General features: G+C 36.9%; 1 protein-coding gene across 1 annotated transcript in view; it reads left to right on the forward strand.

Moving 5' to 3' along the window:
- LOC135472919 (sodium/potassium/calcium exchanger 2-like) overlaps positions 1-22791 on the forward strand; it is a 35858-nt gene extending 13067 nt beyond the window's left edge. Inside the window, exons 3-8 of the mRNA XM_064752651.1 lie at positions 2542-2647; positions 2955-3385; positions 9126-9254; positions 13041-13160; positions 14654-14790; positions 18308-22791. Coding sequence (XP_064608721.1) covers positions 2542-2647; positions 2955-3385; positions 9126-9254; positions 13041-13160; positions 14654-14790; positions 18308-18554 — 1170 coding nt within the window. The 3' untranslated portion in view covers positions 18555-22791. The remainder of the gene's footprint in view (positions 1-2541; positions 2648-2954; positions 3386-9125; positions 9255-13040; positions 13161-14653; positions 14791-18307) is intronic.
- Positions 22792-25277: the final 2486 nt, after the last annotated feature.

Below are 25277 nucleotides of genomic sequence, written 5' to 3' on the forward strand. Positions count from 1 at the left end.
TATGTACTTGTACATGTACAAAAGTGATTGACATGAAATGCAGCACGCTAGTATTAAATCTAAATACATGGGCATTTTTTGTTCCTGCACGGATGATTGCGTCATATACATATTGATAAGTCATTAATGAAAAACAAATATGTACATGTGCAAATGTGTCTAGGTTCCATTGTGCTTCTTGCATGCAACATGGTAGTAAATTGAATTGGTTGATTGCCTGTCCAGAGAACTTTTCCACTCTACTGACAACAAATTAATCAAGTCTGCTGCTTTTTCATGAACATGTAATATGCGTAACTCTGTATCATCCTGTGCATATATGTAAAACATATATATAGATACCGTAAATGACCTAAAATTTCGGCCATTAATAAGTTACTGGTTTTGGCACATTCTGAGACTTCTATCGATATTAGAAAGGTGTTTGAGGATTCATTTGGAAGGTAGGATATGATATCCTAGTGGAAAAATATCAGTTTTGGTAACAAAATGTTTCATGACAATATTTACCTGCCTCTGAAGATGTAATTTTTTAGACATGTTTTTGGGTCATTTACTGTACATCCATCCTGGTGTATGTTACTACATACATACATGTGTATATGAGGAGTGGCCATGTAGTTAAAGAGTGGCCAAATGCCAGAAGGCCTTCCCATCTTTAATTATCCCCTTTGTATAGTGAAGTACAGTGATCTGGTGCCAGTGGCTGTCCTATCATATGCATATTTATTTATTTAGATGTTCTTGATTGTTGTTTTATAATGCCATAGCCTAGAATTTTTAACAGAAATATGGTGGTGATTATTTTAATAGGTGGAAACAAGCCAAGTGCCGGGGTTTGAATCCTCACCCTGTGTACACTGTAATCACACTTATCATGGAAAATGATAAACATTTCCTTCCACGCAGGTGTTCCTTGTTTCAATACTTTACTCAGAGCTTTTGAGTTCTTTATTGAAACAAGAATCTGCTTCAATCACACACGTATTTGGTGGAAGGCTTTTTGTCATGTGCTTAAAACACTTTAGAAAAACCGATACCTGGAAGATATAGTACATGTAAATTGTAAACATGCACTTATAGATCTAAGGTACTGTCATTGATATGATTGTGCAGCACCATGTATGACTTGATCAGATGAATTTTTTTCTTCTGCCATATGATTAGGGTTGTGAACTTACCCAAAGTCACCTAAAATTTCATCCACAAACTTGCATTTTTGTGGGCAAATAAATGTAACAAAATATTATTTTCGGTGCTGAAACTTACAATTTTCCAACAGAATATCATATCATGTGCTAAGCAAACCTTAAAACACCTTTCCAAAATCAACAGGACTCTCAGAATCAGGTACTATTGGCAAGTTAGTCATGGACAAAATTTACGGTCGTTTAGGGCAATTGTGTAATAGCTGGTATTCATGGGTGTCATAAGCACGGAATGTTCATCTGGTTTGTGGATATGTAGACCTCATTCATTATGGACAAAAGTATATGCGGCCAGTATACTGTTATGATATACAAATTGCACTGTCAGTTAGACAGTAGATGCTGTCTCTTTTTCTCTGATGTATCATGTGGAAGTGTTTAAGTGTTTGACATTGATCATAGATTTATGAAAAAAAGATTTATACATATAGCTCTGTCTATATATGTGGGACGCGAGTGATTTTAAGTTACAAGTAGATGAACATCTTACATAGTTATGTATGTTTATATGTATTTATCTCCGCATGAGTTAGGATGGAAGCTGACGTATTAAACTTTTGAGAGGTTCTTTGCTGCTGAAATTATTTCAAGTGAGAATAAAATACTGTAGAGTACAGTTCTGAATCCATTTTATAGCAGTTTTATAACACCAGTCAGTCAAAAACAACTGAGTCTTGTAATCTGGCTGTAAAGAGCATTGATAATGTAAGGGCATGTATGTAAACATATTATAGTGCTTTCATGTGATAATTGTACATGTTCATACAAATAAAACAAGAATAAATATTATAACCTTGTTCATCACATTCCTTTTTATTGTGTATTTTCACGTGTTAAGTGTGACACACACATGTACCTTAATTCCCAAGCCTTTTCGCACATGAAAGAGCAACATTCAGTGAAATTTATGCACACTTTTTATTTGAACTTGAAGACAAAACTACCTAGGTTGTATTGGTCAGTTTCAGGGCTTCGCAAAACGTAGAATTTTATCAGTCTACACACAGTAATGTATTCAGAATATGCTTGAATAAACACCTTGCAGACATGTGAAAAGGTTGAAGATTTAGAGGACATGTATCTCTACATGTATCATAATCCTTATAATACTTCTGTGACTGATTACCTGGCTATCTGGCTTGTATTTATCCTTACTCTATTATTATATCTTTTTCCTGTATTTATGGGGGCTGTATTTACCCTGTGTACTATATATCCAGGAAGTGTTGTAGTGTTTTTTCTGGATCATTATACACGTATCTGGGTTGTAGTGTTCCTGAATGAGGGTTGTACAGTGTACTTATCCTGCATCTGTGTGATATTTGTGTTCCAGAAGCCTCAGAGGACGTGTAGTCTGCCCATCCTCAAGTCAGGTAGTGCAAAGTTCCGTCATGGAGTGCTCCAGTTGATGATCCATACCATCGATCCTCTTGGGGAAGGTGATTATTGTCAGTCTTTCATAATACTTCACCTACATCATACACAAGTCATCTAATTGGTACATCTGGAATACACCTGTACATTTATTGTTTCTGTTTAGCATATAGTAAATTCTGTAATCCTGGTACATGTATAAAATTTGCGAGCCACAAAAGTTTAGTTTTGTCTTTAAATTATCATTACAGGTATTCTTATAATTCATTGCTGAATATTTAACTTTGGCATTATTTATGTGTGTAAGTGATGATGTTAACCTGTAGTTTGAATTGTTCGTATATTTGTTATGTCTGTACATTATACATGTAGGTAAAATTCATGAGAAAGCCCAGCAACTGCAAGCAGTGACTCACTACAAATCTGAGCAGGACGAACTCCAGAATCATAAGGATCCAAACTCTGATGACCCTGACAAACAGCTGGGCTTCACCAACCAGTCCTTCAGAGACGATTATGCCAAAGACAGTCCTGTCCATGCCATATCTAACGGTAAACTGGACTTCAACGGGCACACTGTGTCCACCCCAGAGAGAAATGCCAGTCAGCACACCACCATGACCAGTGTGGAGTCTGTGAACAAGGGTTACATGCAGACAGACAGACCTCTCAGTGCTCAGCAACCTGTTGCAGCTGAGGATGGGGGCATGTCTGTGCATTGCAGTAGTGCCGGGACGCGGTCAGACAGGCCAGACAAGTCAGACTCTACCAGTCGGAGCAGCAGTGCCAGTGAGAGTCGAGAGGTGAGATTTTCACAGATACATAAAACCTCTTAATTGTATACATGTAGTTGGTCATCCTGACATGACCTATGCAAAAACTGTATCAGTGATCCTTGGAAAAGTTCATGTTATATAAGAATCTGTTTGGCCTCGGCTGATAGTTAATGTATGGAAATTAGTGATGTTGCTACGTGCATCTCCTGTGTATATCTCTCACGCAATAAAATCTAAACTCACCAGATTCCCTGAGGTAAGGCGACATTTTGTACAACAAATGTGTATTGAAATCATGCAACAAAAGGAACTCTATTGCACCAAAAAAAAGCCAAAAACAAACAAAATGCACATAATGGCAGGGTCATCTATAGTAACATTTATCTGTTTATATTGTGTGATAGTTATTTAAGGTTTTTATTGACTTACAAAACTTTCACCTTTTTCTCCATCACAGTGATACTTTCCGATACTGTAAATGTGACTGGCATTAGGTATAAGTTGCGCACATTGTCCAGTATGACTATGCTGGTTTTGAGATCTTAGTAGAGATTACAAAAGAGGTTTTGGAATCCAAAAACACGTAACAAAAGACCAAATCAAGCAAGAGGGTTTCCAAAAATATTAATACAAGTTCTGTGTGGAAATTCCAGATGTTTGTATACCTTGGTGAATTTGTGCACATTGCATGTTGTCATCAAACTCTGTTGAATCTGTTAATTCACATACAGACCAGCCCTAAATGATTTATGTGTGTGTTTTGTAAATAATTTTTGTAAATAAACCATAATCTTGTAAATACCAGACAAAATTGCAAAAATTGTACAAAGCTCATATGAAAGAGAACCAGTCAATCATTGAACAATCAACTGCTGAAATCTAGCATGAGACTTAAGATATTTAGCCCCCTACCCCCCCCACCCAGCCCGACTCTCAAAATCTTCTCTGCATTTTGCTTGCAGTAAAAAGTCCTCATGTTTTATATTTTAAGAAAACCATAATAAAATGAAGAATGTGAACTAAAGAAGTATTTGGTCTAGCTAGTTGCAATCAGAACATTTATTCAGTCACTATACTTTTTAGTTTTGGAACAGAACGTAAGTTTTCTTTATATGACCCTGACAGGTCACTATTTTCTTACATCAAGCACATGTATCAGCGGCACAAGTGACAACTCATATTTATAATTTCAGTCATCCCCTGTCCAAATAATTATTAGCAACAAAAATAAGATTATATCTACAAAGAGTCCATAGGAAAAGAACAAATGTTATTCGGGACATATTCAATTTTCATAGGACACACCCAAACAGCCACATGTGGTTGGCCTGGACAGACTTCAGTGAAGACGAACCAATTGTCACCGATGAGCAGAGGGGGGTGGGGATGAAGAGACTGGTACTTCTGTATTCATGTGTATTATAGAGATTTGAAGGAACGATATAATCAAGACATATACATTGAGATGAATTTGCACTAGTGACCATGTTGGATCTCTAACAATTCCATATCGTCCCCTGGAGTTGGCCTCTCACAAGTGACTACATGTACCTACTCGGGACCATAAAATTCTTTTGTAAGAATTAAACCAAACATGGCTGTAAGTGCAAATTGTCTTTATGTTAAATGTGTATTTAGACTCTTGTGAGAAATTCTTATGCATGTATTTTTATGATTTAAAATGAATACATGTACTTAGAAATATTTCTCTTTTTCCCTACTCCATACAATCATTTGGATTTTCTTCTTGGTGAGTATTTTTCGTGTACATGTACAGTATCTTTCATTCTTGTCTGTCATGTAGATTTGTTTTAAAGGATACATGAAAGCTTTATTTCTTAATATGACGTTTAGAGTGTGAAAAAGTACAAAAATCTCCACAGGGCATAAAACTAGAGATTTCCTAAGGCTCCTGAGGGTCAGTCTGAAAATTCGCTCGCCTTCTGTCATGAATCGGTGGTGATAAACAGTTGAACAAAACTCAGTGGAGGTTGAAAGTGCCGGAACTAACATTGCTTTTAAAGTTAATTCTGTGTTTATCAGTGATGTCATTTCTGAAAATTCCTTACCGTTGATTGAAAATAGGCATAAAAAAGAGGTGTTATGAAGAGAGAAAAAAAAATGCCTGAAAAACAAAATTTTCTTTTGTGATCTTTTAATTTCGGTAAGGTGTAGCTCACAGCCGAGGAGTCTTCCAGGTTAAAATAGTGGTAATTAAAAACAGCTTAACTTCACGCTACAAAAATTAGTGCAAAATGAACCAATACATGCATTTACTGGGCAAAACTGGTAAATTCAAGAAAATTCACACTTGTGACTTAAGCTTGTCCTTACTTGTTTATGTGAACTGCCGTGCTATATGTGTATTAAGGACGAATCTAATGCATGCATAGGAATTGAATGAGGGGGTAGCTCTTTGTGGGCATTATACCGGAATCGGGTCCACATAGCTCTCGGGCTAAGGGTGGCCAGCGGTCCCCACGTTTCAGTATATACAAGCCACTCTCAGACTGAGGTCTCGGGCTACCTTTAACACCGGTTTCCCCGACCCATAAATCTGACTGTGATTGTATAAGTGAAAAATTCTTTAGTATGGCATTAAACAATAATCCAATAAATAAATAAATGAAATCTAATAGTATAGTAGTATGAAGTATTCGTAGTATTTAGTCAGGTGACTAAAGTACTGGAGATGAAAACAAAACGAACTTAACAAATGTAAGATAGGCAGTGAAGAAGTTTTGGCATCAAAAAAATGAAAATTATAGCTTTTAGGTGAGAAATTCTGTCTGTCAAAGTAATCAGAATGTGTCTAACCGTCAGATATGATAGTTTCATTGTCCTGTTGTACTTTGAACTTTAGCATTTCACCCATTTAGATCGATGTTATTTATGACCTTCTACACCTTGCCAGGAACCGGGTGCTCGAAACTATGAACTGGAAAAAATGCTCATATGTTTTTGTTCATCACTATCCCAGATAATGATGTGTTCTTCACATGTATACTGATACATGTGCAAAACCACCATCCGTCTTGATCACAAACTGTTGAATAAATTGTTTTGTGTTATTCAGCTTTCCTGTTAACAGTATAATCAGCCACAATTGGACACAAACCTACTTAAATTTGAATAGGAGAAAACCTTTGTACACATGTACCAGCCAGTAACCCAGTGACTTCATTGTATCTGTCATAGTACATCTGGAGTGATACAGCTTATGCTTTGCATACATGTACTTGTACATGGTAAAGAGAGCTTATGTTGAATGTCAGGTACCCCTTTTCCCAGGTAAATTATCCTGCCTTGGCTGTTGATAATTCAGCTGCCCCTGTTTTGCACACCTGTTTAATTAGAGCTGGTTTGCTTTCGAGTGAAAAGAGGTCTGCATGGGTTTAATTTCTGGTTAGGAAAGTCTGCCATGCTGTTGTTTTCTTCACATAGCTAGTAGTGATGTGGTTTACACATCTGGTTATTAAAGGTTGGAGGCCTCCGTGGCTCAGTTGGTTAGCGCGCTAGCACAGCGTAATGACCCAGGAGCCTGTCATCAATGCGGTCGTTGTGAGTCCAAGTCCAGTTCATGCTGGCTTCCTGTCTCTTCATACGTAGGAAGATGTACCAGCAACCTGAGGATGGTCGTGGGTTTTCCGCGAGCTCTGCCCAGTTTCCTCCCACCATAATGCTGGCTGCCATCATATAAGAAATATTTTTGAGGACAGCATAAAACACCAAACAAAAAAATAAATAAAATTAAATGTTGCACAAGCTCATTGGTTGTCCTTGCTATTTATGTAGTAAATTTGTCAACTTATTAAAGTTCATACCTTCTGACAAGTCTGTCTGTATCCTCAGACTTTTGTATGGTACTGGGCCACATGACTTGTGTAGCTTAAACTTTTCTTTACAACATATGAAAATTTAACCGAGCTTGATATCCATTTTTTGAATTGTTGCAGCTGAAAGTGAAATCACAGCATTTTGTAACTATGGTAACCTTCAAAGGAATATGGGTATTCCTGGGCAATGAGTTCTCATATCTGTTTAATATATTTTGATATAATTTAACTAGGTGCAAAATAACATAACAGAAATATTGAATACCCCCAATCAATAATGTCAGCATCATTGTTTTATCCGATCTGTGCTATATTACGTAGCACTCTATTTGATTTATTTATTTATTTGATGGGTGTTTTATGCCATACTCAAGAGTATTTCACTTACACAGTGGCGGCCAGCATTATGGTGGGAGTAAACCGTGCAGAGCCTGGGGGATACCCATGACCATCTGCAGGTTGCTGACAGACCTTCCCACTTATGGCCAGAGAGAAAGCCAGCCACTCTTTTTGAAGGCTGTAATTGCTTGAGTACTTACAGGAAAAGCAGATAATATACTTGCCCATCTCACATGTTCTAGATATGGTTGGCAGTAAGCCTCCATTCCATTCCTTAAATATAGAAATGTACAGCCCAGGCAGTCTGTTACATCTAGATCAGGGGAAAAAAACATTTAAATTGTTGATTTCACTTGCTTAAATTTTTACTTTGAAAAATCACGTTTACTTGGATGCATGTGCTCTTAGGAATGTGTCTTGAAACCATGTTGACATGCTGATTTGACACAGACATGTTTTGAAAACACAACAGCTATAAATACTTGAGGGTTTCCTATAAACTGTTCATCATGTTAGGAATAACTGTAATACATAATTTTGCTGCTTGTTTGTTTGTGTTTGGAAGGGTTTTTTTATGGAAGAGGAGTGGGGTGTGGGATAATATTTATAAATGGTTGTTTGTGTTTTCCACAGCCTCATTGCAGTTTAGTGCTAGCTAGGATTTGATTGGCAGTCATACATATTGATTTCTTCCCACTTCCTGACACCTGTGTAATTGCTGGTGACAAATATGTTAGGGGTGTAAGCCACTTAGTTGGAATCACCAGGGTTGAGCTGTTAGTAGCCATGGTAAGGAGATTGTACTGCGCAGGTCATCTGTATATGTGCCAGGGCAAACCAAACTGCACTGTGTTGTAAACAAGCAAACTCTGACAGCTTAGTGTTGGATCAGAAACATGCTATCACGTTTGACAACTTCACTAGCAGTGCACAAAGTTGAACAGCTCCTTGAAATCAATCTATATGTATGACCTATGAACGTATTGTTTCAAACTAAATAAAATTGGAATTGGCGTATGCACTCCAGCTGATAGTTCGCATATAGGTAAGTGCCAAAAAAAGCATTGAGAAATTTGCTGTTGTCCAGGTTGGATGTAAGTGCCCTTACGATATAAACCCCAAAGCCCATTTAGACTCAGCTATTTCCTGTGTTCCCATGTTTTCCACCTCACTTCCTCGTAGACGCTTGACCTACCCTAATTCTTCAATCTTTTCAACCACCTCTGCACCCAACAATTTGACACATTCTGAGAGAACTGTGGGGTGTAGAGAAATAATCTGCACAGTTTTTTTTATGAAGCTTGCATGTTTAATGACACAAACAAATCATTTTCATAATAATTGGATGCATAAATTCCACTGGGAAAACCCTTAGTGCTAGAAAAGGTCGAAGGTTTACAGTACCTGGGACACACAGTATAATGAAACGTCATTAGATTCAGACCATTGAAAATTATATCCAAAAGTATCTTTACTTATTTTGCTACTGTGCTTTAAATCGCTAGATATTACATTTCTAGTTCATCATTTTGCATTAAACCTTTGTGTTATAATGTTATATATTACTTTTTCTTTAGAAAATCACAAAAAAGGACTTGGAAGATGAGAGTGAGCCTCTGGACCTGAGCTGGCCTCCCTTGTGGAAACAGAGGATTACCTATGTGCTGGTCATTCCCCTTGTCTTCCTTCTCTGGCTCACACTGCCGGACGTCCGCAGGCCTGTAAGTATACTCTACCCAGGGAACAATCTTCCCACACCAACACAACCAGGTACTCACAGTTGCATAATTGAGCTGATTAAGCATCTGAATATTGTGATCTTCAAAGACACCTTTGTTCCACCTCCCAACTTACAAACAGGTGTTGACCACTCCGGTGGCCTTATGGTTAGAGCGTCAGCCTTGAAGTCGGGAGACCCAGGATCAAACCGGGATCGGGTCATGTAAGAGAATTAAAAAATGGTATTTGTTGTTGCCTCACTTGGTACTCGGGATTGAGAGATTTGACACTGTTAGACCAAGAAATAAATGACTAGTTGTCTTGATGTCGGTATAATGTGACTGGGTGGGGTGTCATATCTGGTGTCTTCTGCGTGATACTTTAGTGGTGGCAGCACTTTGGCGGCATAGACTCGCCCTGTCGCAAAAGACACAGTATATGTACACACACCTAATGACTCCTCATTGTCATATGATAACAATGGCGAATTCTTTCACTGGACAATTCTTGAGTACGGTGGTATACCCCAGGCATACATATATACACATAAATAGGTGTTTATTATCACTGGCAGGGCTCACTAGTTTTGGAAGAAAGTCAAATTTATTGTAATGTTTGTACCACCAACGCATGTTTCTTACTAGAACAATAAGTTTGCCAAGAATATATAACATGCAGTTTACATCTCAAACTTCACCTCAGTATTTAAATGTACCAGGCAAGATTCCTGTGTACTTCCTGTTACCTTTTGTGGTGTGCAGCTCAAACAGATCTAGCGTATTTGATCTCACCCCCAGTTTGCTTATGAAAGGATGTCACACACTTGCTATGTGATATCAATAAACTCCTATTTCACTTAGATTGTAACGAATAATGAAGGTGTTAGTACTATTGCAAGAAAAACACATTCAGACATTCTTGGCCATTTATTTACATGGTTTTCTTTTACTGTGTACCCAAGACTGTTTCACCTAATATACAAACGCATGGCCAGGGCTATATATACTTTCCTTAAGTGCTGTATTTTACCTATATGTAAAAACTCCCCCTGCTCACCAAATAAAGTCCATTTTAGTGATAAATAAAGTTCATAAAATATTAATTTTGTCACTGGAACTTACATTTTTCCAGTTGGATATCGTCCAACTTTCTAAACAAACCTCAGTATTTAAAGATCAGCAGAACTCTTAAGTTATGGACAAAATTTTTAAGTCAACTACTCCCCTTGGGCCATGGAGAATATATTTGTTGGCTTTATTTATCGAATTACAATTATTTCATGAGACAGATTTCATCTGATGTTATTTTCCACAAGGTTGAGAAATTAGGTTAATTAAGTGTTAGGGTACAAGTACATGTATCTGTCTCAGCATGGCGGTCATGTCTGTCTCCTGGAGCCCTAGGTGTAGGAATTTCTCTGACATAAACCTTACCATAGCTCTGGAAACACTGACCAGAGTCACCAGTAGCTGGCCATTTCACTTGAATGAGGAGGCATCATCCCATGGTCAGATGGAGTCTTGACTTCGCAGCACAGCTGCAAACTCGACTCATTTACGTCAGCAGGCCAATTAATGGATTTCCAGGGCCAGTCAGCCTGTGGGATGTGATCCGGTCGGGAACCTTACTCTAATGTATTAAACCAACGGCTAACAATTGATACTCGATTGCATTTAATACAGCTAATGCCACAGCTCAGTGTAGGGGAAGCCTTAGCTGTAAGACCTTTCCCATTGATCTCTGTTGATTTTTGGTGAACAGGACTTAAATAGTAATTAATGGTCTATACACTGGACAGAAACACACCATAACAGGTACACGCATCATGCAGCATGACAGAGTTAATCTCTGCTGCAGTGTAGTAGTATTTACACACAACCTCAGGCTCTGGAATTTTTGCATGATTTTCTGGTAACATTCTGAAAATTATGTGTTTATGTTATCTTCCGTGTGGACTATTGAATGTTTCCATGTTATAACCAGAGGCTACGAGGTATTTGGAATAGGTGCAGTCACGTACATTCTATATGGACCCTGCTTTCTGTCATCGGTATTAATGTGACATTAATTTATTAAAATACACATGTGTACAGATAAAATACAGTACTGGTACTGTGTTAGGTTTCCAAAGTTAATAATGATGATCAGATGTCATCTCTTGATCGAAAGGCTCCAGTTTTGTTATTTTTTTTTTGGGGGGGGGACCAGTTAATTATCACATTTTTACTCTCTTGGAAGTCAGATTAGATGTACATGTATACATATACCCTAATTCCTCAAAATTTTTGAATTTGTTCTCTTCGGTCGTACGTGGGAACATGTGACAGGAACCTGCAAGTGGTTGTGGGTTCCCCCGGGCTCTGCCCAGTTTCCACCCACCATAATGCTGGCCGTCGTCGTATAAGTGAAATAATCTTGAGTATGCGTAAAAGGCATACGCAGTGTAGGAGAATGTATTTGATGCTGAAAGTGATAAGAAATGTAATGAAAATTGCAATAATTGCCACGATACGCAATAAAAGAGTTTAGTGTATGTTTTTCTGGACAGAAATACAACTGTATATTCCTGTATGCCATGACCTTCTGATTTATACTCAGAAAATTACACGTATAAGTAATGCAGTATACGGCTTGTATACAGACCTTATGTAGAAACTTGTGTAAATCTGATAAATTTGTAAAGGTTGAAGGATCAGGTCTGTGGGGAATTATGAAGATAATAATGCTATATGTATCATCATTCTATTGTGCACCTGCTGTGAATAACAAAATTTTGTCCATTCTTTGCTGGATTCTGTGAATTCTAGTCATCTTACAAAAGTGCTTTGAGGTTTGTGTGGCACATAGGATTATATTCTATTAGGAAACATTTCATCATCAAAAGACTGTAAAGTAATATTTTATGACATTTATTTGCCCGTAAAATGCCCTTTTTTGGAGCCGAAATTTTGGGTCTTTTACAGCTTGTGTCGCAGATGCTTGCATGGACTGCACCAAAGCTTTCTTGCGGATAATACCTGATGCAGAGACAAATGTCTGCTGATGAAAACTAATCCTCGCTGCATGTTCCATATATTACCCTAGAGAGCAGGGCCATATTTCCACAGGCCTATTCAATTTGTACAGCCAGACTATGCCTCACTACGGCAAGTCTCATCTGTTTTATGAGTATTGTCTAATCCCCTGACCATATTACATGTAGATTAGTGCCATTAGGATATTCTTGATTAAACATGCTGTGAGTGAAGCAGAAGACAGGAGTTTGGTAGTTGACATGGAATAGAAAACTACATGTACATCTTTCAACATCAGATTTCTTAACACTGAGATTTTACCTTTTTTTGGTTTTCACTTTTTTTTTTCACTTTTTTTCTAACTGTCTAGCAATCAAGATGAATTACTCAAAACTGCATGTATAAATTGTTTTAATGGTTTTTTTGCTTGGTAATGATTGAAAAGCTTTGTTTATGTATCATTTAGTGCATTAAACTGTCTTCCCTGCCCCTTCCCCGCTCCTTTCCCGCCCAAGCACCACTTATATACTGCGGACAGGAGGCCCGCTCAAATCCAGCTCTACCTGGATTTGGTCAGGTACACGTACCTTCTTGAGGCTAATGATTTCCAGCTGGGCTGTGCACGGTTTCCTGAATCCATTTAACCTGACTTCTGTCATGTAAGTCAAACATTCAAATATATGAATAAATAGCTTATTGCTAAATGAAACTTTATGCCAACAAATTTCCAATTTTTTTTTTCAAACTTTCATTTTGTTTGTGTTTTTTCTGTAGGAAAAGAGGAAGTGGTACCCGGTCACATTCATAGGCAGTATATTGTGGATTGGCGGTTTCTCCTTCCTCATGATCTGGTGGGCACATGTAACAGGAGAAACAATGGGTATATCTGAAGAGGTAAATGGTTAATGGCATAGAGCAGCACCAGGGAGCCCTTGTTATTTGTTTCAAATCCTAGCCTCTGGTTGTATTGGCTTATTAGAATAACTCTTTGTCTTTCTTTTCCTGGGATAATTTTGTGTACACAGAAAACAGTAGTATGCACTGCTCTCATAATTATAACCCCAGGACACAATTAGGGAAACTTTTACTACTCATTGCGCTGCATCCCCAGACTCCTGCTCATGGGCTAGCTCCTGTCCACAACTGGTGAAACATTATCCCCAGAATTTATGACTATTATTAGAAACATTGTTCATTGCTTATTCAGTTGTAGTCTCCTTTTACAAGGCGTCTTGTTTTGGGGCCAAATATGGATACAGTAGTGTATTGAAACATGGTCACCAGTCCAGGATGAAAATAGAGGCTAGAGGTTATTTGCTACATTAATATTAAAATTATAACCAGTGGTACATCCTGTCTAACAAGCAACTCTGTTTTTGTTATTTCAGTCCTTGTAGTTGAAATTTTCATTAAAAAGTTTAGAGAAGAGATAAGAATATGGACAAGAACAATTGAATAGCTACACCACATATTTTCACTTTTACTTAGTTTCACACTATTAGCTTTGGCCAGATCTGTTTATGCCAGAAACTGTAATGGCTCAGACATGTCAGTAAATAGTAACATATGTTATTTCATTTTTAGTTCTAGTGTCATTTGTCTCTATTTGGCTCTTTTGTAATGGGCTTCACCTTCAGCTTCACATGGATCCTCTGTAGCTCTAGAGAGCTCATTTGTACCTTCAGCTTCACTTGGATCCTCTGTAGCGCTAATGAGCTCATTTGTACCTCCAGCATCACCTGGATCATCTGTAGCTCTAATGAGCTCATTTGTACCTCCAGCATCACCTGGATCCTCTGTAGCTCAAGTGAGCTCATTTGTTATGTTCAGCTTTACTTGAATCCTCTGTACCTCTAATGAGCTTATTTGTACCTTCAGCTTCACATGGATCCTCTGTAGCTCTAGTGAGTTCATTTGTACCTTTAGTTTTACTTGGATCCTCTGTAGCTCTAATGAGCGTATTTGTACCTTCAGCTTCACATGGATCCTCTGTAACTCTAGTGAGTTCATTTGTACCTTAGCTTCACTTGGATCCTCTGTGGCTCTAATGAGCTCATTTGTACTTTCAACTTCACTTATAAGTAGCCAACACTGTAGTTGGTTTATCTGTGACTGCAGATTTTGGTTAAGATCTGTGTGTCTTTAACTGACTTCTAACTGTACCTGCCACTTTTCTTGGCGGCCCTGTATCAACATATCAAAAAGATGGTGCAGCAAACGCACATAATTGCAGATAAGAGGTTTTAATAGATTTTTGTTACCTCTCTCTGGTTTCCTACATCCATCAAAGCTTTGCCACTTTGATACAAATAAAGGAGTCTGTTAGATGGTACCAATGAAGTAAATGCATACATGTAATCAAATTGTTTTCTGTTCTTGCCTGGCAGATAATGGGGCTGACAATTCTCGCCGCTGGAACTAGTGTACCTGATCTGATAACCAGCGTAATAGTGGCCAAAAAGGGCTATGGAGATATGGCCGTGTCCAGTTCTGTAGGCAGTAATATCTTTGACATCACTGTTGGGTAAGTCTCCGCTTTTAATAAGTACAGTGTAGTGATTAACTGCAACTGATTACCAGTGAGATGGTTGCTTCTAATTAGGCACTCGGTGGCTCAACTTCTGATGTTTTAGGAGGGTGTCAGGTGATTTTCTCAGGGTTTAGCATAAATTCCTCTGATCATAAACTGACCATCATTAAATAATTGAAATATTCTTGTTTTCCATATTAAACCCCAATCAAACAGGTATATTCATGAGATGTATGTAGATAGGAAAGATTTTGAGACACCCAATATACATTTCCAAAGTGTCAATCAAGAACACATAATTGACAAATCATAAGCAGTATTGTTGCGTATAGGTCAACCTGATGTCCCGCACATTGGTTATAAATGTTTAATCTTTCTGTGATGTCATGATCTGTAAGACAGCGCATGTGTTGGATCTATCCATATTAATCACAACATATTAATTCTGAACTTTTTGGACAGATTACTGGCAATGTGAAAGGTATCTTCTGTTGGAACGCAGTTTCTGAAAAACAATTCAACATTGATCTTTTTGCAACAGAAAAAAACAAGAACATGTGTTGGCATACACTTGGCAAAGGGGCTGTTCAGTTTTCAAGTATGATTTACAAATTGTAACCATTAGGCATACAGTTCAGTGTTATAGCATAGACTAATCCAAAACCATGGCTGTTGTTAAGCCAAAGAATAGTACGGACCTATATCATTATAGTGAACAACAAATGAGTTCTGTACATTTACATGTAATTACAACCAGTTAAAAAGACTGTTTGACAGGAAGGGGGTGGGGTTGAACCTTAATAATACCAATGTTTTCTGATAGTGGAAGTAATGTTTGATCAGCTCATGTTAAATAAGGAAACATTTCTGTTTTAGTGTGTTGGATGAACATAAAGGGTAAATAATTAATAAAGATGAGAAATATTGTCTGTGATAGTAAATTACATGAAAGTGTTGGCTTGGAAACAATGCTAACGTGTAAGAGCTACAATGTATCTGTGCTTAGTGATTGCCTTGTCTCTACAGTTTGTTTTTCTGGTAACCATGTGCTTCCTTCACCTTGGTTTATCTGCTAGTTGGATGGTCACATAAACCTCAGGGCTCGTGCATAGATAGCAAATACCTACTGCCCATTGTTGTTGTCAGGGCAGGTTGTCCTGCTGACTCAGATGCTATTGTCATGTTGTCTCAGCATCCCTAGACAATAGCCCTTAATTCCTTTTGTGGACAGGATACAAAGAAGTAACTACCAAACTGCCTTTGTCGTCTTGGGTGTTTGTTTATACTCTGAAATATTAATGAAGCTGTTAATGGCTTTGATGGCTGTTGACATTAGGCTTTAATGGTTGCCATTTTGAATCAATACTAAGTAGTATGTACCAGAGGTAGGAAGGTTTTACATGTGGGCATACTCATTGACATACATGTATAAGATAGCCTATACTTGCTGGTCCAAGTCTTGTTAGTACAAAGAAGTTAATTGATGCATCTGTTTGCATTTAAAGTTAACGGAAAAGACCTCTAAATATCAAAGTAGGCATCACTAAAAATGTAGATGTAAATCATCATTTATTTATTTAGATTTTTGTGAAAAAAGTTAAATGTGTTCAAACATTTGAATTCTAAGTTGGGCTTTATTGGCTTTTATTAGGAACTCTGACATCACAGGAAGTTTGTACAACTCTTGTTGGAATGATTCTTTTTCCTTATGAATAAAAGACTACTGAAATAATGTTCCCAAAAATTCCTTTCATCTGGTGAACATCAGGAAGAGAACAATTCCTAAACACTGTCAGTATGGCGCATAAAGCCCATCATAGTCAAATATTTGAATGCCTTTTAACAGTCTTAAAAAAATGTGAAAAAATAAATGAAAGAACTTTTGTGCATTGTTTTCAGTTGTCTAAATGATGATAAATCTTACTGGATATTTTAGCTGTCTTTTACTTTAAAGGCATTCATTATAAAGAAATCGTAATTACGCATATATACACAGGTGAATCTTTAATTATCCTCATTTAAAATCTGTAATTGCAACCGTGTCCAACTTTTGTCATATTTCTGAGTATTATTATGAGATGTATGTAGTATTGGATATACTATATTTCCCCTAAAGTTTGCAAATTTGCAAATAAAGGTCCTCAAATATTACTATTTTTCTACCATATAATCCTAACTTCCAAACAAACCTGAAAAGATCAATAGAACTCATTTAAATCAGTAACTTACCAGTAATGCTACTGGAAAAAGGTAAGTTTCAGGTGAAAAAGTAATATTTTTATGACATTGAGCGGCTCTGAAATGCATTTTTGTTTCAGAATTTCAGGTCAATTACCATATATTTAGCCGAGGTTAGATTTGACATCATTATGCTGAAGGCTAGTGAAATGAAAGAGCACCTATCTGTTTAGATATCTGTCATGTCTGTGTCATGTGTCAGACATTGCTAGCCCCTGTGTAAGGACATTCTATGAAATTTACATTGTCTGTTGTCAACCAGGTATGGTTTATTATGGGTATTGTCAGAAAATGTTATTGATCATATCATCAGGGAGTTTATTTGAACACTTTTGTCTGTACTATTAAAAAACTCTTCTGGTGCCAACAGAATCACATGTCTGGTTGTTCAAACTGGAATTTGCTTAACAACGGTTATGTATACATAGTTACAGTGGGCATGCTCAAGCACTTCTGTATCATTTTACCTCATTTCGCTCTTCAGGTGTATCATGGTGCCATTTGTGATAGCTTTAACATATTATGTAACACAAGCCTAGTATCATAAAGGACTGTTAGTGTTAAAAGTGGTACGTGTCCATGTTTTGAATGGATGTAGAAATATTCAGGTGTCAATTCAATGTGTTTATGTTGCGTATTGATGTGTGCGATGTCCATGGTTGCTGAACATGTGCAGTACTTCGTGTAGATCCATTGATAAATTAGACTGTATGGTAATGTGATTTCCATTCTTGATCTGTTTGTGCATTTTGATAATTAAGTAGAAACCTTGACAGAGAATATCTCTTCAGGGAAATCGGAACCCATGAACACATGTGTTTTCACTGGACAGTGTTGCAAAGACCAGTGTATACTGTACACATGATGTGCTCTACTAAAGGAAACGGGATCATTTTGTCTGCTGTAATATTTATCATGGATTATTCATTTGAATGAAATTGTTTATATTGGCTTGTGTTTATGTATACGAATTCAGATTTTTTCTTTCACTCTTTTTTTTTTTGTTTCATGTTTTATTTATTGCCAACCTCTTGGTTGTGTGAAGCAAGCAAAATGTCCTTCTTGTGTAGATTTAGTCTGAAATATAATAGGCATGAAAGGCCTGTTATGGCAATGGCAGATTGATCCCAGCGGTGCCAGTGAGGCTTTCTTGCCTAGACACAACCCAAATCAGACTGCTTCAGATCAATTATGGCTGATTTAAAACTTGAATCAATGAAGTATAGTTCAAAGCTGATTCCAGTGCTAATGCTGTCTGTTATCTTTGTTTCAGGTTACCGTTTCCATGGCTGTTGTCTAATATCATCTACGGCACATCTGTAAATGTTGACAGTAAGGGTTTGGTTTGCTCCATTGTTCTACTCTTTCTCATGTTGATGGCAGTGATTGGCTCTATAGCTGCCTTCAAGTGGAGGATGTCAAAACTGTTAGGTCTCTCCATGTTCCTTCTGTATCTTATCTTCATCACTTTAAGCGTTTTATTAGAGTTAACGTATATTATATGTCCTGTAATAGTATAACCTTGAAGAGAGGAAATATTTCTGCTTTATAAGACTGTGTCAGATTTCCAACAATGTGATAGACTGTTAACTAACCAATTTATGAAGGCCTAGGAAATAAATACAAGTAGATCATAGAAAAAATGTGCGGACAAATTTTCTAAGCCAGGTTTTCTCTGACAAAGGCTATGACATATCTGGTCATTGACCTGCAGCCTGTGAACTTACAGTTCAAATTGACATGTGAATAAGTATGTTCCATTGCCTATGGTGCAGACTGATCTTTTTCCATTGGCACTCTCACATTTCTGCATTTAGTAATAATGGACAATGTATTTATGAATCGTACAAGTAATACACCAAATTACTGAACTGATATACCAATGAAAGTAGTATCTCTTTGGCAGTTTGTGAGGAGTAACTGTTTCTTTTGTTTTGTTTTAAAGTGCTTTAATTCTAAATACTGTAATGCATCTATTTATGAGTTATGTACATATATTTGTGGTTTGCTCAGTTTTTTTTTTTGTTGGTACACTGCCTTGTTGCTCATTCTATATGTTTTATGTGTTTCATTGTGTTTTTGTTTTGTTTTTGTATTTTTCTTTTTTTGTCTACATTCATGTGTATATAGAGCCGAAAAGCTCTATCAAAAATATTTAAATTTTCTGTTACATTGTTTTCCATGAAAAGGATACCTCAGCTTGGCCTTTGAGCAGATCATTAATGTTTTGTTGTTGACCATATTATTGCTGCTGTTATCTATATTAATCAGATTATATAAATATATAAAGGTGATGAAATATTTGATTTTGTAGATTGTTTAAGGATAGCCCTTGTCATGACATGTTTCTGTTAACTAGTTTTAGAACTTGATCTGTCAAGCTACTGATAGTAGCATGTACAGTCATACTGGTTACAGGCTAACTGGGTACTTGTACCTCAAACTTTGCTTCACTAATCTAGACAACCTATTCTTCAGCTTCGTACTCAGTTCTGCTATGTCCCAGTTGCTATTGTTTTATGTTGACTACATTTTATAAGCATTTTTAAATGTCAAGGTCCATAAACGTTTGGATTACTCTGTACTTATGTATAAATATTAACAGTCATATTTGAATTTCTGATTAGATGGTGGACTCATTATCAGTTATCTGTAATTGGCTCGTGTTTATCCACACATATTACTTTCGTTTATCCTTAAAAACATAGATGATCCTAAATTCATTGGAATCACTGATGTAGAACCATGACATTTTTATTTCTTTTCTATCATGTTACATAACCTTGTCATTGCTTGAAGTAAGTGTGGGCAATTTTTATCAGAATCTCACATTAGATACTGACCCTTTCTTTAGATTAGATGGATTTTCTAATTGGATAAATTTTTAAGTAGTATTATCCTTTCAGTTCTTACTGCTCACATGTTACATGTATGTTGCCTTTGTTTCATAACATGGACATCACATGCGTTTGACTGAAAAGTTGTGATATTCCCATATATTATCTCTGTTCTGCAAGAATTACTCACACGTGAAGTAGTGAATGTTGGATTCAGTCAGAGCTGACATCAGCTTGATATAAAGGGTTGTAAGTTTAGAGTGGACAATGTGCTTGTTATATGCCAACATTTGTATAGTTTAGAAGCATCAAAACCTCCCAAGCACAGTCTGTATGGCCGAGTCTAGTGTGTAATGTGGAATATCATGCGTTTGTCTTAGCTCCCTTCTTTTATAAAAAAACATTTTGGTATTCACTTCCCATTGCTTTTATCACGTGCATTATTAATATCCTTGTATTTTCAAAGTAGAACACCAATCAATCAAAGTTGATCACTGGAAAACATAAATAAATGAATTTTATGATTTAAAGCTTTCTGAATAAAAAATGAATCAGTTTAAAAAACATTTAATGAGAAATGAAAGAAAAAAAAAGGATCCTCTAGACTGGAATAGAACCTTTAAGTCCGAACACTACGTTTTTGTTTTTTACATATGTCTGTTTGGCATAGTGTGATGTATCATATTGGGAGATGTATTGATTGTGTTTGTGCGCACTAAGGTAGACATTTGATACTAGTACTATCAACATTTCATTTTTCTGTTACCTCAATCGTTGGTCATTAGAACCATTACCTTTATAGTGGTTAGAATTATTTTTTCATATTTTTGTTTGCTATAATTGTGCATTTTTTATGTTCTTCAATTTTCGTACATGTGGATGCATTTGATCTCGAGTACTGATAATTATTTACCAGATTGCCACTTAAGATTATTATGTCCAAGGGTAACTCACTGGTCTATGCGAAGATCTACCCTCACTAGTCTGGTAGCGTATGAGATTTTCGTTCAGGTTACAACAGGGTACGTTTTGCAATCCACATTGATGTCTATATTGTATTGTATAACATCAGTTTACAACTAGATACACATGTAGTATGTACACTACATAGGGTAATTTTGAAAACTGAACTAGTATTGTCTAGTCCAAGACATTGCCAATGTACATAAGAACAGGCCAAGAGCATCCCTGAACATTCATAGGCATCATCCTTGAGGGACGTCATGGACTTTTCTACATACAGATTTTTAAAGTAGTCTCATAAAACTGATTTTATTGTGATGGATATTTATTTATGCGGTGTTTTGCAGTTAACAGTTTAGCCTTGACTGTTTTTACCCTGGTGATCTTTTGATAACTTGACCTAATTGGTAGTTCCGATCCAGAGCTATATGATTGCTTATTTATTAATGTCTGTGATGTAAATTGTGAAACGAACTTGATAAGTGGTCACATTTGTTCAAAACCGTGATGATAATTTTGCGTTGTGTTATAAATCCTTAGTGGAATAGTCCTTTTTTGTTATTGATACGATAAAAGGTTTTCTTTGCCATTGACTGTATAAACTTGCCGTGTATGCCTCAAGTAATCGCCGTCCATGACCGCAACACGAGCATAACGTATTTAAGTGTCCTAACGACTGTGGTTAGCGTCCGCACTTTTAGTTTTCTATATGGCTTATTTTTAAACCAAGGTGATGGCTATACATATATATAATGAATTGACCATACTTCCACTCAAGAACCTTGCTTTTTGTATCCCGAGATGTCATCCCTATCCGTACGACTCTAAATATGATCGCCCATGTTCTCCAGTGTTTTTTTTTCCTTCCTGTTATGAATTTTATCTCCCACACCGTATGCCTTTAACATGTCAGGACACAACCTATTACACATTCTTCACTAAATTTAATCAGTTTAAATACGTGTAAATAGTTTATACATGGGGTGAAATCACGTTTTTCAAGGGCCATTCATGTTTTGATAAATAGTCGGTCAACAGATTGTCTACAAGAGTCTTAGTGCGCTAGGTTCCGGGCGCATGATATATGCGGCTATAAAAGTATCTGTTGTGTTCCAGTGTATTTGAAGAAGATTTAAAATTAGCGAGTTGCAGAATATTGTTTCTAGTACAGCAGCGTTGCGTGTACAGCCCTTTGCGGACGATATACTCCTACCACGTTTTAATGATGCGGCGTTTCTAATACTGTCCTTAATGACGTGTGTATGAACCATTTTGAGACAAGATATCAGTTTTGAAATAAAACCACTTTTGAAGTAAAAATTAACCAGTTTTAAAATAATTTCCATTTTTGCAAAGAAAAAAACCTTTTATGACACGAGTGTATTTGTTTTATTTCAAAAGTGTTAAATTTTTTTTTCAAAAGTGGTTAGCAGGATTACTTGAAAACTTCTCGATCTTTCATTTGGAAGTGAAGATTATTTCAAAACTGGTCTAGTTTTATTTCAAAAGAATTTTTTTTCAAAACTAACACATATTTTAAGATTGGCTTCTTTAGATGTGGCATACATGGTGAAAGGTGTATGATATAGTTACTGTGATATTTGTGTGAGGGGGTGACCGGTGCCCCCTGTGGCATATTCAGGAGTCAATTGTAGATGATCTGAATTGTCTTCTCCGTCCTAACAGCTTCTTGACGAAAGTTACATTGGCCACGGCGCCTTGTATATGTCCAGTTCTAAAACCGTTATATATGATTATACATGTATTTACAATCTTTATTCCTTCCGTCGGAGAGTGATCTGTCAGAACATTATGTATCTGCCGAAACCATTTCACGTTGGTGTCTTGTAAAGAAAGATAAATTCTACAATGATGTTTTGATTGATGATAGAAATTTCTTGGTATATATGTATTTGTTGAATGTCTTGTTAATTTTTGAAATAAATGCGGTTTTAAATCTGCCTTAACTATGTTGTGGTGTTGGTTCGTTTTCTCTATACATGAAAGAGAATACAACATAAGGTTTGCGTGTGGGTGCTTTCCTTCTTGACTGTTTGGAGATCAAGTCATAGTCCTCTTGGAAAACCTTTGCCTATTTTAAAACGTGTAGATTTATATCTTGTTTTCTTGGTCGTTGGTTTGTGTCTGATGATCGGTGAGCCCTTGGTGGCTGAGTTATATAAAGCAATGGTAGCGCTGTAGATTAGGCGAATGGCTTCCACTGGTGTTTGCTAAGAAATGTCTTCCACCCCCTTCCAGTAATGAAAGATCAGTTAATATATATTGAATTGCATTCGACCATTCCGTCTGTGGCATTTGATTAGCTGATCAACAGCATATTGAGGGAATTCGTCTGTACAGGCTGCGAACCCGGCTGAAATTTTGTTCGCGCGAAAAATTTTGATTTCGTCCAAAGTGAATGTGTAGGAACAAATTCATCAGATGGCGGGCTTAGACAAGAGAAAACATAATTCTGGAAATTGAAAATATCAAATACCTAATGATAAAAATCGCCGGGAATTCTGGATACTATGGACAGAAATGATGTTTCACGACCATGTATCGTTGTATTACCTTCAAAAGCTTGCAAAATCCCTAATGACGACTAAGTCATACAGATGTTCTGGATTAGTGTCATAATAAATAACAGTGTACTATAATACTAGCCTTCTATCTTTGTCCAAGATACCTACTTCGTTTTCACGTCAGGTTACCATGGGAAGATAGTGTTGGTGCATAGCACAGTGTTGGTTCTATACAGAACCTCTTTTTGGTGTCTAAACCTGGCACTGACTTTATCTCGGTCACAGGATTTTTAGAGTGGTACTTTTTGAAAGACACCTGTGACACCTAGCGGTGTAATATCTGGTACATATATCAGAATACAAAGCAGTGTGCTCGTTAATCGTTCTGTACCAATATCCAGGACCATTCACAAGAACCTTATAGTAAAGGCTATGAGTAAATAATTGGCCTGTTTACTGTCCACAGTGGGATTCCTCTATATGCCCTGCATGGATTGGGCTTTGTTAACACACTTTCCATAGGTAAACACGTTACAGGAGTCATCAGCACCATCAATGACAAGGGCACCAGATATATACTTGGATAACAATACAATAATGTTCTGAATTTACCGGTGTGAATTATATATTTCTTTCCAGTTAACGTGGCACATATGGTATATTGCTAGCCTTCGTTAAACATAGATAGTAACGGCTCTCTTACAGCCTGTATGAATGTATAATAAGTCCACCGTCATCCACGGGGCTAAAAGGTTTTCTCACAATATGCACAAATAGGTGCCAACGAGCTTGTACCAGCACTGCTGAGTTCACGGGTATTTATAAGACTGTAGCCGCAGATGCATAGGGTACTTTTTCCCACTCTCAGGGTCAAAGCATGTAATATATGAGTGATTCGTTGCTAGTTTGCAGACATGTTTTTTATCGCAAAGGAAGGAAGGAAGGAACAATAGACTGTACAGAGTTTGGTATGAATTACTTAAGAAAAGAGATATTCCACAATAGCTGACTATCACAGAAGGCCAACAAGTGTTTGTATTAAGACACCGATTCTTCTGAATTAGGCCTATATTTGGGCCGGATAGAAGCGGTCTGCTACAAAGTGGTATGACCAAAGAATTACAAAGAATGACCGAAATCATTTGAAAGCTTCGCTTCCGCGAGAATATATAGACACAAACAAATAACCTAGCAATTTTGCTTCGTATAAAGCACACACCAAAGCAAAGACAAGATGATAAAGCCGTATCGTAAGCTGCGGCAATTCCAGATGGGACTGGTTCCAGAATTACATGTCGACCTATTTCCTAACGAGGGCAGACTTGTTACGAAAGGTATAGACTGGACGTCATGCTGCATGAGCTTTATTATACAAGGTTTTCCTCGTAAAGGTTGTAAAAAAATGTTTGTAGAACAAATAGTAATGTCACATCGTCGCTAATTCAGTCATATGGGTTAGTGTGTTCATGCACGTAGTCACATCGACCGTGTTTTCCAATACTATATAGATTAGTATTTCAGTCGGATCGTATTTCAACCACATCGAGTAGTATTTCAGGCACATCGAGCTTTCATGTTGCAGTGTTTTCTCTGGATACACTTCCTGTGTGACCCGCTGATTTCTTTCGTTACTATTTCTTTGTGTCCTATTTATTAGAAAACAAGGCAATGCTATCTTTCAATACCAGTTCTTTGGTGCCCATTGTTTTAGAATGTAAAGCAATTCTTCCTTTAAATATACTACTTTTCGCTCCCCATTGTTTTATACGTTAAGACATTGTTTTCTTTCAATACCATTTGTTTGTCCATTGTTATACTGTAAACTGTAAGGCAATAATTTATTTAAATCACTTGCCCCATTTCTTTTGGCTCCCATTAAATTAGGTTTTTAGGCAATACTGTTTTTCTTTACAACTTT

This window comes from Liolophura sinensis, chromosome 8, assembly GCF_032854445.1.
Source record: "Liolophura sinensis isolate JHLJ2023 chromosome 8, CUHK_Ljap_v2, whole genome shotgun sequence".
In the NCBI taxonomy this organism is placed as follows: domain Eukaryota; kingdom Metazoa; phylum Mollusca; class Polyplacophora; order Chitonida; family Chitonidae; genus Liolophura; species Liolophura sinensis.